Below are 19,376 nucleotides of genomic sequence, written 5' to 3'. Positions count from 1 at the left end.
GGATGAGAAGGGAAAGGTTTAATAGGAATTTGAGATGCAACCATTTTTCTGCAGCTGTGGTCCGAATATGGAACGAACTGCCAGAGGAAGTGGTTGAGGCAGGTACATTAACAACATTTAAAAGACACATGGGCAAGTACATGGATAAGAAAGGGTTAAAGGGATATGGGCCAAACGGGACTTGATGAGATGGGCATCTTGGTCGGCATAGATTGGTTGGGCCGAAGGGCCTGCTTCCATGTTGTATATGACTCTGAGTTTACGGGGAGGTGGGGAGAACCAGATCCTCTTCATCACCACCACACACCACCCTACCCCCACCCCACTCAATTTTTGTCTTGCTGAGCTATCATCTGTACTAATACCTCCAGGTAGCTCAGAGGCAAATATTGTTTGCTCATTCCCTGTGATGCATCAATGAAACAGTGCATTAAAAAGCCAAAAAAGGAAAAGTTTATTTTAATCTTTGATGTCGTAGATTTATGCTCACTCCTAAAATGAACCATCTCCGTCAGTTTCTGTAGTTCCAGTCAGTGGATCCATAATCAGGTTATTTCAATCATTTGTGTAGAAGCCCAATTTCTAGCTGAGGACCTTCCAACAATTGCATCGAATTGTCGCCCAGTCCACGATCCAATGGGCTGAACAAGGAGAAATTAAAATCATGGCTTCCCGAGCAACCTGACAGCCGGAGCGATCTTTGACCGTCTTCTTGAGTTCGTGAGGAAATGAGTCAAACGTGAGCGATGCTCGCTCGGGGCGGTTTAAGACCCGCGAAGTGCAGAGGGTATGTAACTGTGTCCGGAAGAGCAGTCTGCTCCGTGCGCAGGTTTTGAAGGACAGGCGTGTACAGGGTGTGGAGGAGCTGGAGGGAGAGACGGGGAACTCACAGGATCACCGAGCAACTGTAACTAACACTGCCTTTGAGATAGACATGGCGCCTTGTGCAGCCCGTCAGTTTCAGTCTGGGCTTTACTTTGTCCTGTCAGCCGCCGTGGCGATCTCTTCTGCTTTTAACATCGATGTGACGAACCCCATTATTAAGAAGGGTCCAGCCGGCAGCTACTTCGGATATTCGGTGGCTTTGCATCGACAGCTGAAAAACCAGGATCGCTACCTGTAAGTGCATTGTGGAGATCGCAAGCGAGAGCGGAGATAAGGTTTGCCTGTCTTTTACGGGACGGGATAGTTCTTGTATACAACAGGTGAAATGTGAAAGTAGGAACGACCGGCGGAACTAGTGAGCTGGTCGTTGAGATTTAAAGGAAGAATTTTATTGCCTGTGGGCTGAATCACCTCGGCTTGTTTTAACTTTCATTATAACATAAAGGCGTATTACATGTCCAAAGCCGCTGGAGCGGAGCACAGTCCCGGCTCGCTGTAGCGATTAGAGTGGGGGGTGGGGGTGTCAGTTTTATACAATGTAATGTGCATGCCTTGTTTTACTCTAGTAAACCATTTGTTGCTGCTGTTTGGAGCTCGAAACGTAAACGATTTCAGCGGGTGGGAGCAGTCGGTGGTGGGTCTGTTGTAAATTCCTTCAAGTTTTGTTTCTTTATGTTTAAAACAAAACCCTCCAGCCCCACACAGGCGCCGCCGTCTTTAGTTTTTGTTTGACAGAATGGTCAGACTTGGATTATACAGCGTCTGTTCTTTGCAAAACTTTTTTTCCCCCCTATTGGAGTTCCTTTCAATTGTCGCACCTTGTACGGAGTCCTCTCAGGACGTCCCGGATCACGCTGAAGCGTTTCGGGGCGGTCGTTTCGTGGGAAAACACATCTTGTGTGTTTTGCTTTCACTTGCACGGCAGTTTAGAGAGAGGTAATAGAGCGAGGGAGCGTTTAAGACATGCGGTTTCCCAGACAGAAATTGGAGAAGTGCGGTGTCGGTTCCCTTCCATTCATTGGTACCGTGGGGTTTCCGAATACTGCACACCACTTTACCGCAGCTTCTGATGCGCCCACAGCCACTCTGCGGCTGACGCCAGTTTCTTTTGCAGAAGAGAATGAAATGTGTTGTATGCTGGCGCGGCCGCGAAATGGTTAACGAGACAGCGCCAACTCTCAGAGAAAGTGGGAGGAATTTTGTCGTTCCCCCCACCCTTCGGCCCCCTTCGCCCTGCCAGAGCTCCGTATAACATTTGCCCGCTGTAATCGGGGGGTTGCAGGTGAGCGCTGGTCTCGGAGATGCATTGGACACCTGTAACCCAAGGTCGGCTCTGCGGACTCGAGCGCCGAGCCCATTGTGACTGAACTTCGCCAACAGCTCCATTTTGCTTAAGCTGTGTTCTGCTATAATAGGATAAAGACCTTATCATCAAAGAATTCCTCTGCAGATTTTTTTTGTGGTGGGGGATGGGTGGTGTTGCATATTTGTCTTTGCAGACTCTACTTTGCACAGGCCCTGCCTAACTCCAGTTACGCGGAGCGACCTGGTGCCCAGATGGGGAGACTTGGAGGGGTAGTTGCCATTATTTTTAGGTGCGATTAGCTTTGAAACATACGATTTGTTCATATAATCTGGAGGGCAAATGGTGCATCAGAACATTACCCCATCCTCCTGTTCCTGGCATCAGCTTGAAGATCTGAAGAAATATTCGATCTAATTTACTCCGTGAACCATTCACTCAAATCTTGCCAGGAATGAGATTTATTACAACAAATTGCATTCTTATAGTGCCGCCAATGTAAGAAAAGCATCCTAAGATGCTCCACAGTGTTAGGGTTAGAAAGGTGACATCCTTTGTTGGAAACGCACCTCCTTTCTTTCATGAAGAGTAGATTGCTGGACTGCTGATGACAGAGAGAAACTAGTAGCTCCACTTTAGAGTGGATTATTGAATTTAGGCAACAGGGGGTGGCAGGCTATTTGAACGTGAGAATGGCACTCTTATCAGGGAACATCTGTTCAGTGGGATATTCGACCATGTCGTCATCAAAGCAATTCTGATCCACCTCTCACCCAATATTCACAAAGGCACGGCTGTGCATAAGAGGTGAGGGGCCCTCAGGGATGTGAACACCTCTGGGGGGGGGGGGAAGGGGGGTGGGGGGAGAAATCAGAGTGTGTATGTGGTTTACACACATTTCCTCCATTATATTTCGGACCAGTTTGTGCATTCCTCCAAAAGCAGTCCAACTGTAACCCACGTGCATGCCCCAGTGCTTAAGGCTTTGATGGAAAGTGTCCACACAACCATGTTTCTGCCCCTTCCCCACCTCTCTGAATTACCCATTGCACACCAGAAATTCATCCCTGATCCTGCCCGCCTGGATCAGATAAGATCTTACTGAGCAAAAAAAGAAAGCCAAAATATATTTATTTTAGTTTTGAAAGCTCCACTGCATACAAAGTGAGAATGTACTGTACAAAATGATTTAGTTACTGTTGTGATTTCACACTATTATAATTTCACTATTTTTCTGGATTAGTTCTGCCTCAACTACCTGTGTTACCTAAGCTACTTAGTTATGTATCCATCACCTATATACGAGTGGTGGGGAAATATTATGCGTTTATATGAAAGTAATGCCCAACCCATCTTTACTTCTCTGCTGCAGGTAGTGATTCATGATTGGATCTGATTCATTATTCATTGCTGGCAACCTGCCAATTCATGGAACTGACCATTCTTCCTGTGTGAATTGAGAAATGGAGTAGCAGCAAATCATTTGGTTTCAGAAGGCATCATGATCTGATATATTTATATGCATTCTTAACAATAATATGATCTGAATAGTGATTTAAATATCTTCCAGCCATTGCAGTGTAATTTGTATTTAAGCTCTTAGGAGATACGTGTGGACTTTTATGCAAAGATTTCTAATAGCTGAAGCCCAAGCACTGACCCTGTGGTGTCCCATCAGTCACAAATTGCCAACCCGAAGACCCATTAATTCCCATTCTTTGCTTTCTGTCCAATAATCCATGTTAGTATTTTTGCCTCCCAATTCTGTGTGTGCGAAACTCATTGACCAACCTTCTTTTGTGGCACCTTATCAAAGGTCTTCTACAAGTCTAAATACACCACATCCACTGTTTCCCCTTATCCATTTTACTAGCCACATCCTAAAAAAACTTCAGAAGTTTAGTCAAACATGATTTTTCTTTCACAAATGCATGCTGATTCTACTACTCCTATTATTCTTTTCCAGCTTTTCTGTTATTACATCCTTCATTTTGGATTCCAATATTTACCCTGATATTAGGTTAACAAGTCAATAGTGCCCGTCTCCTCTCTCTCTCCCTCAGGTAGTGTGGTCATATTTGTTGTCCTCCAATCTATAGAATTTTGGAAGATAATAACCAAAACGTTCATTTCATGACCACCTTTTTCAGAATGTTGGGATGTAGAACATCAGGTCTTTGGGATTTATCATCTTTCAAGCTCACCAAGGTATTTTTTTGACGAATACTTATTTCCTTCAGATCCTCTTCCTTGATAGGCCCATAGTTCTCTATTTCTGGTGTGCTTCTTGTGTATTCCATGAAGACGGACACAAAATAGTCATTAAATTCATCCACCATTTGCTTATTATAAATGACTTACTCTTGTAAATGACTTACTACTCTCTTTCTTCTTGGATATGTGGGAAGCTTTTATGGTCCATCTTTATGTTTCTGTCCAGTCCACTGTTATTTTCTATCTTGCCTCTTTCTTTTAATGAATTTCCTGGTCCCTCTTAACTGAGTTCTAAAATGCTCCCAACCTCACGCCTTCTGTAACTTTTGGCAATCTTATAGGCCGCTTCCTTTGATTTATTGCCATCTTTAATTTTTCTTGTCAGCCACAGATGAATCACTTTTCCTCTTTATTTTTTTTTGTCTTAGAGAAATGTATGCATTTTTTAAAATGCTAGTTATTGCCTGCTCGTGGTTAAACCTTTCAATGTAGTTTTGCAATCAACATTTCCCTCATATCTTCATTGTTTCTTTTTGTTAACAGTTAAGATCCTAGATTCATATTGAACTGCATCAGTTTCAATCTGAGTGTAAGATTCTATCCCATGATGGTCATTATCCCCTCTCCCTCTCATTGCACAATACGAGGTCCAAAATAGTCTTCACTCTAGTTGGTTCCTCAACACACTGATCTAGAAAACCAACTCATGATGGTTCACCTTCTATGATTCAGCCACCTTTTTAGTGCTCATTTGACTTGTCCACATTAAAGTCATTCGTGATTACTACTCCTGTTACATGCATCCCTAATTTACTGATTTATGCTTTACCCAGTCCTATAAACTACTATTTGATGGCCAATAAATAATACCTACCAATGTTTTCTGCCTCTTGCTCTTTCTCAAAGCTGTCCGTCGCCACCACTGTCTCAGCTGAGCTATTGCTGAAACGTTCATCCATACTTCTGTTGCCTTTAGACTTGACCACTGACTTCCTGCCTAGCCCTCCTTCTTTGTACCCTCAACTGTCCCATCCTAGTTGGTACCACGTGCTATTTTACCATCATTTCTATGTATGTTGGTCTCTGTTGACTCTCAGTTTAACAATGCCTCAGCTTTAATGCTCTCCCCTTTATTTGCAAATCCTTCCATTGCCTCATCCTTACCCCGACATCCTCCTGGATCTGTCCTTCACTGATCTTGACTATACTGGCTGAGGAAGTGCTGACCATCCTTATCTACTTACCAGCGTGTGATCCATAGGCTTTGAGTTTGCAGTTTATCAAGAACACATCCAAGTACATTATAAAAGTAATGGTTTCTCCCTCCACCACGCCTTTGGGATTCCTCCCTTGACATCTTCGCCCCTCTCTTTTTCTTCCCACAAACTCCACATTATAGCCTATTTCTTTAATCAATCTGAATACATTTTTATGCAGCTTGGTGTTACATTTTGTCTGGCAATATGATATGTATTCCTTTCACCTGCCATTTTGATATAAGCTAATCTATTAAAGGTGACATCCTTCCATAAGGTTAACATCACTTAACATCTTAAATTTGTATTTCATTTCCAATGTCACAAACATTCATTTATAAAAATGAGTAAATTGCAGAATGCAGGTTGCAAGGTTTTACTGCATTAAAGTTGCTGACAAAGAAAAGTGAAATAAATACTTGTTCGAACACTAATTCACATTGCATAGCAGTTTGGAGCATAATCCCAGCTGCTGGTAAATTATTAAAAGCTGCATTTTTCTTTCATTGGGATTTGAAGCTGACGATTCTGAACCAGTCACCATACAAGCTGATCCATAATCCTTCAGTTTTCAGCAGGGTCAGACAGGTCAGTGAACACCCTCTGGTGAACTAACTAACTTGAGACAGAGTTCTTTATGAACCTGAAAGTGGGGAGAGACAGTCATGTTTACTTCTAGTCAACCTGTGTTGGACTGAATCTAGTGATGTCTAATAATTGAAAAGCTAAATGGGCCGCTTTTTTGTACTGTCGAAAATGACTGCTTGAAAAATCTTGAACAATTGTTAAAGAAAGAAATTAACTTGAAGGAAGTGTGGAAGCTGCCTTCATGGTCACTGAAAGCTGAACAGTGTAGGATTGCAAAGAATGGAAACTGCATTAGGCCAATATGTAGATGTAGATGTTTCTTCCATTGGCTGTAAAGATCACTTTGGGGTTGCCCAAGGTCGTGGAAAGTGCTATATAAATGCAAAATTTTCTTTTATTGGAAGCAATTGTGAATTCTGTGGTAGTTTCAGCAACATAAATTCTCCAAACACCTAGGCAAATGAACAATTCATGTAATGTAAAACAATATTAATTTATTCATTAAGGAGATTGCAATGTAGTGATTTGCAACACAATGTCAAATCCTATTGAAAGCATGAAATTCCTCCATTAGTGTTATAATTTTGAACTTGCATCTTACAATTCCAACCATTTATAAATGTCCACATTGATTTATCGGTGTTTTGCAAATTTTTCTGAACTGTATTTTGTAATTTGCTCTATCTTTATAAATTAACATCTGTGGCATTGGAATTGAAATACAAATTCAAGATGTTAAGTGATGCTAATCTTATAGAAGGTTTGCCATCTTTAAAATATTAGCTTATATTAAAATGACAGGTGATGAGAATGCATGAAATGAAGGCTTCAAAATAGGTATGAGATAACTTTCGAAGTCATATTTTTGAAACACAACTGAGAAACAATGGCCCTGGATGTGTTTTCAGTGGTGAAGCAATGCTGCTCACCATTAAACTGGGGGAGGGGTCAGCTTCCCACAAATATCTCGAGATCTTTGTGGGGAGAACTTCCCCTTTCCTGTTGTGTGAGGCATAAGTTGCAGGTATTTCTGGTGTGATACTATCAACCATATCAAAGCATTCTCAGTGACAGTATGCTACAAACCAATTTTTAATTAACTTTTATGTTGAGTTCTTAACAAAAATTGATAGTAAGATATCATAAATTTCAGAATTTTATTGTATAGCTCCTTATTTTGTAACTTCGATATGAGGATACTATGATGTACTCATCATTTTAGGGTCAGATAGTTTGCTAAATGGTATCTATTGTTTTATGCATTACTCAAAGCTATCTTGGACCTCATGTGAGAACTTCAGGTGAGTGGGATGGCACAATGGCACAGTTAGTAGAGCCACTGCCTTTGCAGTGACAGAAACCCTTTCTCAATCCTGTCCCTGGGTGGAGTCTGTGTCAAGTTTGCACCTTCTCCTTGTGATCACATGGGTTTCTTTTGGGTGCTCTGGTTTCCTCCCACATCCTAAGAAATGTGCTGGTTGGAAGGTTATTTGGACTCCATAAATTGCCCCTTGTATATAGGTGAGTGGTAGAATCTGGGGGGAGTTAATGGGAATGTGGGAAGAAGAGAAAAAGATGTGGGATTAATGTAAGATTAGTGTAAATGGGTGACGTTTGGCACAGACTCGGTAGCCAAAGAGTCTGTTTCCATGCTGTATCTCTCTATGGTAATTCACTGAGGTGCAGTTTATACACTATAAATAAACATCCTGTTCAGTGACTTTGATTGCAGTGGAGAACACTTCAAACACCACCGGCACTGAATTATCAATGGCATCTGAAGGATTTCTGCAATAAATGATGCACATGCAAAATCCCAAAGGTGCTCTCAGGTCCATGGGTCAAGTAGGTGAATACCAATGGTATCTCCATCATTGCCACCACGAAGTCCAGGACAATACAACCAAAACTTGCAGTAAGCTCTTGCGTTCTACCATATTGTGATGTCAAAATAGCTTGTGCCTTTTCATCAACACAATATATAACTTCAACATTAAACTAATTGCATATTACAATGTAAATAATATTTCCAGCAGCATGCATATGATGGTATTACTATTCTACTTCAGACGTAAGTATCTTTTGTCATGAAACTATTTAAGGTATTTCTGCCCTTGGGACAGTTCCTAGTTAAATGCAACCCCTCCCATAATATAGCTGAGATGGCTGACGATGCATACACACAACCAATTTTATAATGGTAAGTTCCAGAATGACTTGATAATTATAGTTGTTCTTTGTCAAATTATTCTTAGAATCCATTAACATCAACAATTCACAAATAGGTCAGAAAAGATTTTGCTGTCATGATTCATGCCTACTCCTTCTTTACATGGATGGTAACCCACAACAGTTGATCAGATCTAATTAACTGATGTCTATTCAGCAACTTTGCAACCTCTTAAAGGTAGCAAAGGCAAGTGGAAACAGAATGAATTCAAGAGGAACTTCTTTAACCAGAAGTGAGAATGTATTGCTTGCTACCATATTTGAGGCAAATACCATTGATACATTTTTTGCAAAACTAAATAAATACAAGGGAGAACTGATCAAATGGATATGTTGATGGATTAAATGAACTGGGGTGGCAGGAGGTTGAGCTAAGTGGACTTTCTGGGCTGCACATTTTAATGTAAGGCAAAAGGATTGCATCTGATGGAATTCTTAAACTGGAAAATTTGAATTGGAATTGGTTTATTATTGTCACATGTACCAAGGTACAGTGAAAAACTTGTTTTGCGTACCGTTAGTACAGATCAATTCATTACACAGTGCATCGAGGTAGTACAAGGTAAAACAATAACCGAATGCAGAATAAAGTGTAACAGCTACGGAGAAAGTGCAGTGCAGGTAGACAGTAAGGTGCAAGGTCATAATGAGGTAGGTTGTGAGGTCAAGAGTCCATCTTATTGTACTAGAGAACCGTTCAATCATCTTCTAACAGCAGGATAGAAGCTGTTCTTGAGCCTGGTGGTACGTGCCTTCAGGCTTTTAAATCTTCTGCCCGATGCGAGGGGGGAGAAGAGAGAATGTCCAGGGTGGGTGGGGTCTTTGATTATGCTGGCTGCTTTACTGAGGCAGCGAGAAGTGTAGATAAGAGTCCATGGAGGGGATGCTGGTTTCCGTGATATGCTGAGCTGTGTCCACAACTCTCTGCAATTTCTTGCAGTTACGGGCAGGGCAGTTGCCGTACCAAGCCATGATACATCCGGATAGGATACTTTATATGGTGCATCAAGAAAAATTGATGAGGGTCAAAGGGCGCATGCCAAATTTCTTTATCTTCCCGAGGAAGTATAAATGCTGGTGCGCTTCCTTGGCTGTGGCATCTACATGGTTGGACCAGGACAAGATATTGGTTACGTTCACTCCAAGGAACTTGAAGCTCTCAACCCTCTTGACCTCAGCACTGTTGATGTAGATGTAAAAATACTTGGAGACGTTTTTGACTGAGGACAGAAGGTTTACATTGAAACACATTATTCCACTTTGCCTCTCATCTGTCTGCCTTTTACCTTCCTTTTTTCTTTTGTACACAGCCATACTGCATGGAAACAGGCCATTCAGCCCACCAGACTCATACTGACCAGTGGGCACCCAACTGTGTTCATCCTATCTTCCAGCACTTGGTCCATAGTCTTCTGTGCCCAGGTGATTCAAGTGCTTATCTGGACCTTAAATACTGCTTCCACCACTCCCTCAGCCAGTATATTCCAGCTACTCTTCGCTCTTTGGGTGTAAAAGGTTCCCCTCGGATCCGCTCTAAATCTCTTACTCCTTACCCTAAATCTATGTCCTCTCATTTTATCTGCCTCTCTGGGGAAAAGGTTCCTGCAATCTACCCTATCTACACCCCTCATAATTTTATTCACCTCAATTTTGTCTCCTCTAACCTCCTCTGATCCAGGGACAATCAACCCAGCCTCCCCAGTTTCTCCTCATAACTGAAATGTTCCATCCCAGGCAACATCCTGGTGAGTTTCCTCTGCATCCTCTCCAGTGATATCACATCTTTACTCTAGTGTGGTGACCAGAACTGCACGCAGTGTTCCAGCTGAGGTCTGACCATTGTTTTATAAAGTTGGGGTATAACCTCCCTACTCTTGTATTAATGTCCTGACTGAATAACGCCCACTTGCCTTGTTATCTACTCGTGCTGTCATCTTTAAGGATCTTTGAACTTGTACACCAAGGTTGTGATGGTCCTCAGTACTCCCTAAGACCCTACCATTCATGGTGTATATACCAGCTTTGTTAGTAATCCCAAAATGCATCATCTCATATTTATCAGGATTAAACTTCATCTGCCATTTTTTCAGCCCATTTCACCAACACATTGATATCACCCTGTAGCCTAAGAGTACCCTCCACACTATCAAGAGCTCTTACCAATCTTCATGCCATCTGCAAACTTACTGATCATGCAATCTGCATCCACATTCAAATGATTCACATATATTATAAACGGCAAGGGTCCCACCATCAATCCTTGTGGAACAGTCCTTATCACAAGTACCCTGTTCCCTTTTTTGGGGTTGTCTTTAGGGATATCACATCCTCCATAGAGCTCTCCAATGAACAATGTACTCTCAGGCTGGGGTTTTCCAAGATTGTCATCAGTGAGATGCATGTCATTCTACTGGAAGACCTTTAGTCATGCTCCCAGTGAATGCCATGTTTCCAGGAAGCACCCAAGACTCTTCCATCCTGGGGTAGTTGGCACTGCCTGGAGGGATGGATCTTTAGAGAAGAATTACTTGTTCTGAAATGTCAACACTTCTGTCCAGAGATGCACGTTCATCATTTGCAGATTCTGGGTTGGGTTGGGGGGGACAAGTGGTTTGTGTACAATGGGATTCATTGATACTCATTATCTAAACCTACAGTACGCATCTTTTCTGGTTGAGGACAGATAACCATAACCATCACTGTATTCCTCACAGACATGTTGTCTGGTGGCTACTTCAAGCCATGTTTTGTATGCAAGTTTATTGACAACATAACTTCAAACTCAAGTAATGTAGCACCAACATAGAATATCAATAATCAACTTGGAGGTCCAGATAATGCATCAGTATTTCCTGAAGAGTGGCACCTTGCCTCTGCCTAAAATATATCTTCTGAGTTGAACTCCACTCTGCAAGTGTAAGCAGTGGTGTGAAGGCCACCTTGACCAATCTTGTGAGAGGTTGAAATTCTCACTCCTGGAGAAGACTATCACACACTTCCTGCCAGGCTCTTCTCATGGCAGATTTCCAGGTCTCACAGGCACACAGGTCCTTACGCTTGACATATATTTCATTAACCAGGGTTTGTCTGTCTCATTGATTGAATGTTGGAACTGCCTCTCTCTCCGCTACACTCTCTTCCTCCTTCATAGCAGTAAAGTTTGTATTGCTACAAACAATCTACTGGAGGACAGTATCCTGATGCAGGGTTTCGACCCAAAACATTGACAATCCTTCCCTCCAATAGATGCTGCTCGACCCTCTGAGATCCTCCAGCCGATTGTTAGTTGCTCCAGATTCCAGCATCTGCAGCCTCTTGTGTCTGCAAGTGTGTATTGCTGCTGTGTGACTATCATAAGGAGTGCGTGTTTAAGGGCTGATTCCCCTCTCTGAGTACAACAACATGTTGGAGATGGGTGGAATTAAGTAGGGTCTCATCAAGATTTGTACCGGTCCCATTTTAGCTCTTGTTTCAGGTTTAAACCATCTTAATGCTGTTACAAGCTAGATTTTGACCAACTTTGTGATTTCTTCATGGGGAACCCCACATAAGCATTAGTGCCAGCTGCAGCTAAGTTTTAGCACGGAAAAAATAAGTGCAAACCAGTTTTTAGGCAGTTATAGTTATGTTTGCAAGTTCATCACACAGCATTGATAATCCTCATGCCTGACTGTCTAGTCAGTAGGCGAACACAACAAGTACACATCAACTCTGCAAAGCATTTTCAAGCAACTTTCCAAGACTAAGGGGAATTGTTGTTTCTAGCTCTATATGCAAGCAAATCCATTGGGTTCAAATTTCAATAAATTCATCTTAAGGCTGAGATGACGATTGAGTTGAGGAGTATTGAATGATAAGTTTTTGATCAACCATTTGGTCCACTCTATTAGCTATTTTCCGTATTTCCATTAGGAGTGGTGCAGGGGCAGCACAGTAGTGCAGCTGTTAGAACAGCTGCCTCACAGCTCCCATGGCCCGGGCTTTACCCTGATCTCAGGTACTGACTGTGTGGTGTTTGCACATTCTCCCTGTGACTATATAGGCTGGAAGAAGGCCTGTGTCCATGCAGTATAACTCTCTGACTCTTCGATTATAGAAGGAGGTTCTTCAGTCAGTCGAGTCAATGCTGACTCACAACAAAATCCCGTTTTCCCCCATTAATCTCCCCTGTAACCTATTATCCCCACTTCCCCATCAACTCAACCATGCACCAACACTAGGGGAAATTTACAGTGGCTGATTAACCTACCAACATCTTTGGGATGTGGGAGGAAACCAAAACATCGGAGGAAACCCATGTGGTCACATCCCGAACGTGCAAATTCCACACAGATAGCACCAGAGGTCAGGATTCAACCTGGGTCACTTGTGCTTGATCTCATCTGGTCAGCAAGGCATCTTGAGGATAATAATTGGAATATTAAAGGAGTTCGTTCAATTCATTTCAATCAGGTTGTAGGTCTTGTTTATGCTGAATTGGTTAATTTCTAACAACAGAGTGGTGGCAGTCTCAACACTCTATTCATCTCCCCTATATGTGGAAGGTGAAAACAAGTCTAAGGTTCCCAGTCCTGGTAACAGGGCTCCAGATGTGCATGCAAAATCCAGTGTTGTTCTTGCCATGAAGACTATCACTCACTGAACTCCATCCACGAAGAATGGTCACCTCTGGTATGTGGCAGAACCACAAGAGCTGCACGCGGGGGAAAAGGGAGACAATTGGAAGGAAAATAAAACTTGCAACAATTTTGAAATCGGGTACCTATGAGTCAGGGACCACGTGTTAAAAGAAACAAAGTAAAGCTCTCATATCCTCCCCTAAAATAATGCCTTAATATAGATACACATTTCAAGGATCCTGATGAACTAAAGAGCTACAGGAAATTTACATTACAATCCGATTGTTGAATGTTGTGCTGATATTTTTCCCGTGTAATTGCATTGTATATTTAAAACAAACAGAGAAAGGTTTGGCAAAGGTTTGTTTTAGGGTCTCTTGGCTGGGACCAGCTGTTCATGGTGTACATTCAGGTATATAATGATATCATCTTGTGCCTGGTGACATCGCAATATATTTATTGTGGCATTAAGTTGTTTCCATGGTAAGCAAAGGAGCAGTATTTAAAAGGAGAAACAGTAAAAAGAATGAGATGGAACATAATTTTCATCACATAGATGAATATTTAGTCTGATGGAGGCTTAGTCTGAGCAGCAAATCTAAGGTTCTGTTGAAAATAACCATATTATTCCCATTGCATTACAACAGGAACTGCATTTCAAAATTTTTGGCTGTTCAGGACTTTACATCATTCTGAAAGGATGAAAAGGTGTTACTTAAATGCATGCTTTGCTTTTGACTTTTGATTGTTTCAATTGCTGAGCTTGGGTTGCATTAAAAGTTTACTATTTCAACAAGGAGACGATAAATTCAAGGCCATAAAAACAAAATGATGCACCTCTCTAAAGGGGCTGAAATAATTTCTGTGAAGGAGCTCTTTATATGTTGTTTGTATTGCAATCACAGCTATAAACCAGCAGAGTAACAGCTGTGTTCCAATATGTATCTTCAGTTTTTGATGAAACCGTAAATCATGTGTTTGTATTTTATTATCAGAACCTGTTAATTTTTTTCAAGTGATGTAGACTAAACTGCATTTATTTTAATGCAAGAAGCCTGATGGGGCTGGGATATTATAGCCATAACAGAAACCTGGTTGAGGGAGGGCAGCTCAATGTCCTGCGGTACCAAAAGGTAGCATGCATCACTAAGGACCTTCACTGTCTTGGACATGCGTTCTTACTACTACCATCGGGGAGGAGGTACAGGAGCCTGAAGACCCACACTCAGTGATTCAGGGACAGCTCCTTCCCCTCTACCTTTAGATTTCCGAATGGTCCATGAACACTACCCCATAATTCCCTTTGGCCCTATTTTGTAATTTTCTTTGCACTGTACTGCTGCTGCAAAACAATAAATTTCATGACAACTCAGTGATAACCTGATTCTGATAGAGGTGGAGAGAAGAAAGAAGGGGGAAGTTGTGCTTTTGATTTGGGAGAACATCACTGAAGTATTTGGGATATTCCTAAAGGATTGTCCAGTGAGGCTCTATTAGTGGAACTTGGAAATAAGAAGATGATCACTTTGATGGGATTGTACTACTGTATAGGTTTGTTCGTTAAACCCCCATCCCCCCCAAATAGTCCACAGGAATTAAAGGATCAAATGTGCGGGGAGATAGCTGTAAGAATAATAGGGCTGTAATAGTGGGTAATTTCAACTTCCCTCATTGATTGGGACCGCTATAGTGCAAAAGGCTTGGATGGGGTGGAATTTGCTAGATGTGTCCAGGTAAGTTTTCTCAGTATGTAGATGGCCTACCAGAGAATGGACAACATTTGACCTAATGGGAAGTGAGGCAGGGCAAGTGACTGAAGTGTCAGTGGGGAGGCACTTTAGAACCAGCGACAATAATTCTATTAGTTTCAAAATACTTCTAGAAAAAGGTCGGACTGCTAAATAGGGCCGAGGCAAATTTCGAAGACAGTACACAGGAACTTTCAAAGGTTGGAGACACAAGATACTGCAGATGCTGGAATCTAGAGCAACACACATGGTAGTGTAGCGGTTAGCATAATGCTATTACAGCACCAGCGACTTGGGTTCAATTCCCGGCGCTGTCTGTAAGGAGTTTGTATGTTCTTCCTGTGTCTGTGTGGGTTTCCTCTGGGTGCTCCGGTTTCCTCCCATGTTCCAAAGACGTACGGGTTAGGAAGTTGTGGGCATGCTATGCTGGTGCCGGAAACATGGCGACACTTGTGGGCTGCCCCCAGAACACTCTATGCAAAAAGATGTATTTCACTGTGTGTTTCGACGTACATGTGACTAATAAAGATATCTTAGACTACAGTTATTACAGACTTTGCAGCTTTTTGAAAGTTTAGTTTCCATGAACAATTATGTTTCAGAATTATTTTGTTTGTCAATCATTTGCATGAAGGTGCAGTAACTATTTTCCAATATAATTCTCCGTTCAGTTTCTTTTTCATTTTGTCCCATTTTTATACTTTATTCAAGCCCATTTAGTTACTGGCATTCTTCACTTAGACAAAACACACCTGAGACATGTGTTTACTTCATCTTTACAGAATTAAAATCTCCTATGTCTGCAGCTAGATTTTAAGAGTGTATGATTCTGGTGTAAACTGTCTGATTCAAATCCCCACTTGGCTCCTGCCTCCCAGTACTTGTCAGCACATGTGTTAAGATGCCATTTGATATTCTGGATTCTAGCTAAGGTGCAATTTAAATAGTAGGTAGGAGACAGCATTCAGATCAATGGTTTTCATGTAAAATTTAATCCCTGGCTTCTCTTCCCTTGCTTTGAAACTTTAAAATCAGCCTGATCTCAGCTGAAGATTGAAAAAGAATGCATATTAAGAACAAGTTATTCATGCCTTGGGGAGAGTTTTTTTTTGCTCTTCCACTTTCATATCCCAACATATTTCAAGATCTTGTGTAACCAAGAGGGAGATTTTTAAGAGTGTAGGATAAGATCATAAGAAATGGAATGAATAAGCTAATCTGACCTTGAACTCAATTCCATTTTCTTGCCAGATTCCCATAAGGCTAGACTCCCCTAAAGTTCAAAAATCTATCTACTGTAACTGAGAGAACTCCAAAAAAAATTCATGATCTTCTGTGAGAAGAAGTTCCTCCTTACCTCTGTTTTTAAATTTGGTGACCCCTTATTCTGAAACTCTGCACCAAGTTTCAGGACCCCCACAAGGATAAACATTCTCTCAGCAAATACCCTCAAAACTTTTAGAACACATGTACAGCAAAAGCAGTTTAGAAAAATGTTGTGTTCTTAAAATAGGGAAGCAAGCTCCTTTGTGCTTCAGTAATATAATCAAACATAATGCCTTTTGAACCACAGAAAGATATAAGCAGAGAGTGACCAGAAATTGGGTTAAAGGTTTCAGGGAGAGTCAAAGGAAGAAGAGAGGTAGAGAGGCAAAGAGGTGAGCAGAGGAATTCCAATCCATGAAGAAGTGAAGGCATATCCACCTGTGGGAGCAGGGTGGGGAGAGTATTCAAAGGTCAGGATTGAGGGAATTAAGAGTTCTGGAGGGATATTGGGCTGAAAGATCTCAAAGTAAGATGCCATCAATGGGTTTCAATACAAGGATAGTAAAATGTAATTGCTTATGTAAAACTGCCACAAATAATCTTTTGCAAGTAAAGTTATATTATGTAATCAAAAACTTTTGAAGTAGCAGTTCATACTCTACATTTAACCCGTAAAAGAATTATATTGTACATTAGTATATAGAACCCTAGAATTTAGAATTTGTAAATAGCATTAATCCATCAAACTTGCTGCACTAGGCTAAGTACTATTTACAGTATTTTGGAATTGTAGTTTACTTTATTTCCCTGATTTGCCAAAGGTGAATAAGAGGGGAAAGTTCTGTGAAACGTTTTGCTCGCACTTAAAAGGCAACATGGGTATCAAGTGCTTTTTACAGAGAAGACATTGTTGTGACTGTGAATTGAGTCACTGGAGAGACACTGAAGCCAGCTAATATAAATGGTCTTAATTCATCACGACACACAGGCATTCTCCTGGAGACCCTCTCACTAGAGCCTCCAAACTCAAAGTACATCATTTTTATACTCTTAAGGACAAAGGTAACAGCAGCCGATTACTACAATTTCAAGAGCTAAAATGACATCATTTACTTCAATATCTTGGGTCTAACAATGCTTCCATTGAGCTACAAATCTACAATGGGAGACACCTCTGAAAGTTCAAACACTTTTGCTGGGACAAAGTAATTCATATGGATGGTCTAAAAGCCTCTGAGGGCAGAGACCCCAGACACCCCAAACTAATGTTGTGTGGTAGACTCAAATATCCCAACTATTGATAGAGCAAATGTCCCTGTGACCGTGTTTGATGTGCGAAGTGACAATAGCAGTCTGGTCTGCAAGATTCCTTAAACTCCGTCACAATGATGCAAAATAATGACGAAGGCCAATTAACAAAACCCCATTGTCTTACTTTTGGCTGACGTATACGAGATTGTCTCATGGTCACATCACTCTGAAAAACCATGTCTCTTGAGCAGCCAGCCTCCTGCTGTGGGCCAGTACCCTAAACTCTCTAGACAGTAATATTTGTTTACAAAGCCATCCTTTTAACTTCAAACTGATTACTGTTTGCAATTTAAATTAAGAACTGAAGATTGGTTCTTGTTTGAATTAATTCCTGCTATATTCACATAATTCCATATTCCTGAAACCCTAACAACATCCTGATATTTCTACATTCTTAAGATGAAACTTAAGGTTCATAGATCACACTGAACCATAATGTTCTATAACTGTTTTATCATTTCCTTCCCGACATATATCAGTCCTTATAAAGCCTCTTGAATGACATTGACATTGCTGATCTGAGTAAGAAGCAATAGGAAGCAGGTGTCCTGGTCAACAAACAAGGACGGTGGCCAGCAAACCAGAAGAGGAACAACGCCCTTGTGGGTGAGCTATACCTTCAAGAATGGGCAGGTCTGGCATTTTAGCACATGCTGTGATCATCAGCACATAAACCAAACCCTGGAGGCCACTGGGGCACCCAGGGAGAACTTCTGCTGGGACCTTGGAAAAACCTTGGCCCACAATCAATGCACTGATTCTCCTGGGCAATGTTAATGCCAGTGTCAGAAAGAATGCAATCCTCCAGCAAGCAGGGAGTAGTAGAACCATGTTCCATCAGACACCACCTCCTGTCAAAGTAGTCTTATCATAATTAACGTCCTATTATTATCAGAGACGAGCACCAAACCTCATGGCAACACATCCGATCTAGACACACGAGGCAGCAGATGCTGGACTCTGGATCAAAGGACAAACTACTGGAGAAACTCAGCAAATCCAGTCCAGATGGATGGTCTCAACCCAAAACATTGACTATCCATTTCCCTCCACAGATACTGCCTGACCCACCGAGTACATCCAATCTAAATGCTGGCACCTCTTAACTGATGTCATTGCCTGAGTGAGGGACTGCAAGGAAGCTGCATCACTTGCACCAGTACAGGTACCACAGACTGTTGGACTGATGACTGTGTAATTTCCTCTGTTACTGCCATCAACCTCGCCCCAAATCAACAACAGCAACAGAACACTGCTGGAAGAAAATCAATCCTGACTGACTCAAGGACCTCACAAAGATAGCTCTAGTTGGCAACGTCTCACAGACAACCTGATGACTGCGACCTGACAGGAATCACAGAGAATCCATGGTGTCTCAATTGCCCTGCCGTCCACCATCATTAGTATCTGTGAAGAGACTCTTGGCTTCCCTACCAGAAATCAGAGCTGGTTTGATAATAATGGCCAGGCTATCTAGGTGTTAATGAACTGCAAACACAAGGCTTTCTGGGATTGGAAAACCCACTGCAGAGGAAAAGCAACAGTTCTATAAGGTACCTGAAGGTCAAGATTCAATAGAAAATTTGTGAGCTAAAGAAAGATGGTGAGTGGAAAGTATAGGAGGCCAAGCAAGTCACTGATAACTATCATGTGTAGATGACAAGACCCAAAGGCCCATTCCTCTTCATAGCCAAGAACGAAAGGCAGATGGGCAGTCAGCACCCACTGGATGGAACATTTGGAAGAAGAACTCAACCTTGTCTCTGCCTTTCACTCCTCCATTTCAGTGCAAACCAGCTGGTCCAGCCCGACCACTACCTCTGACCAGCAAGAGGTTGAAAAGGGTACATGTCAACAGAAAATCAACAAGACCTAGGATCAGGCTATATCCCTAATGAAACACTAAAATTTGGCAGAAAGGAATTTTGGACACAACTTCAGAACTGCAGCTCCCGCA

At 41.7% G+C, this 19,376-nt stretch overlaps 1 protein-coding gene across 1 annotated transcript in view; it reads left to right on the top strand.

Moving 5' to 3' along the window:
• Positions 1–548: 548 nt before the first annotated feature.
• Positions 549–19,376, top strand: part of LOC127583006 (integrin alpha-3-like) — a 147,636-nt gene continuing 128,808 nt past the window's right edge. Inside the window, exon 1 of the mRNA XM_052038693.1 lies at positions 549–1,119. Coding sequence (XP_051894653.1) covers positions 935–1,119 — 185 coding nt within the window. The 5' untranslated portion in view covers positions 549–934. The remainder of the gene's footprint in view (positions 1,120–19,376) is intronic.

This window comes from Pristis pectinata, chromosome 25, assembly GCF_009764475.1.
Source record: "Pristis pectinata isolate sPriPec2 chromosome 25, sPriPec2.1.pri, whole genome shotgun sequence".
NCBI classification, from domain to species: domain Eukaryota; kingdom Metazoa; phylum Chordata; class Chondrichthyes; order Rhinopristiformes; family Pristidae; genus Pristis; species Pristis pectinata.
This window is presented reverse-complemented; position numbering and strand designations above follow the sequence as displayed.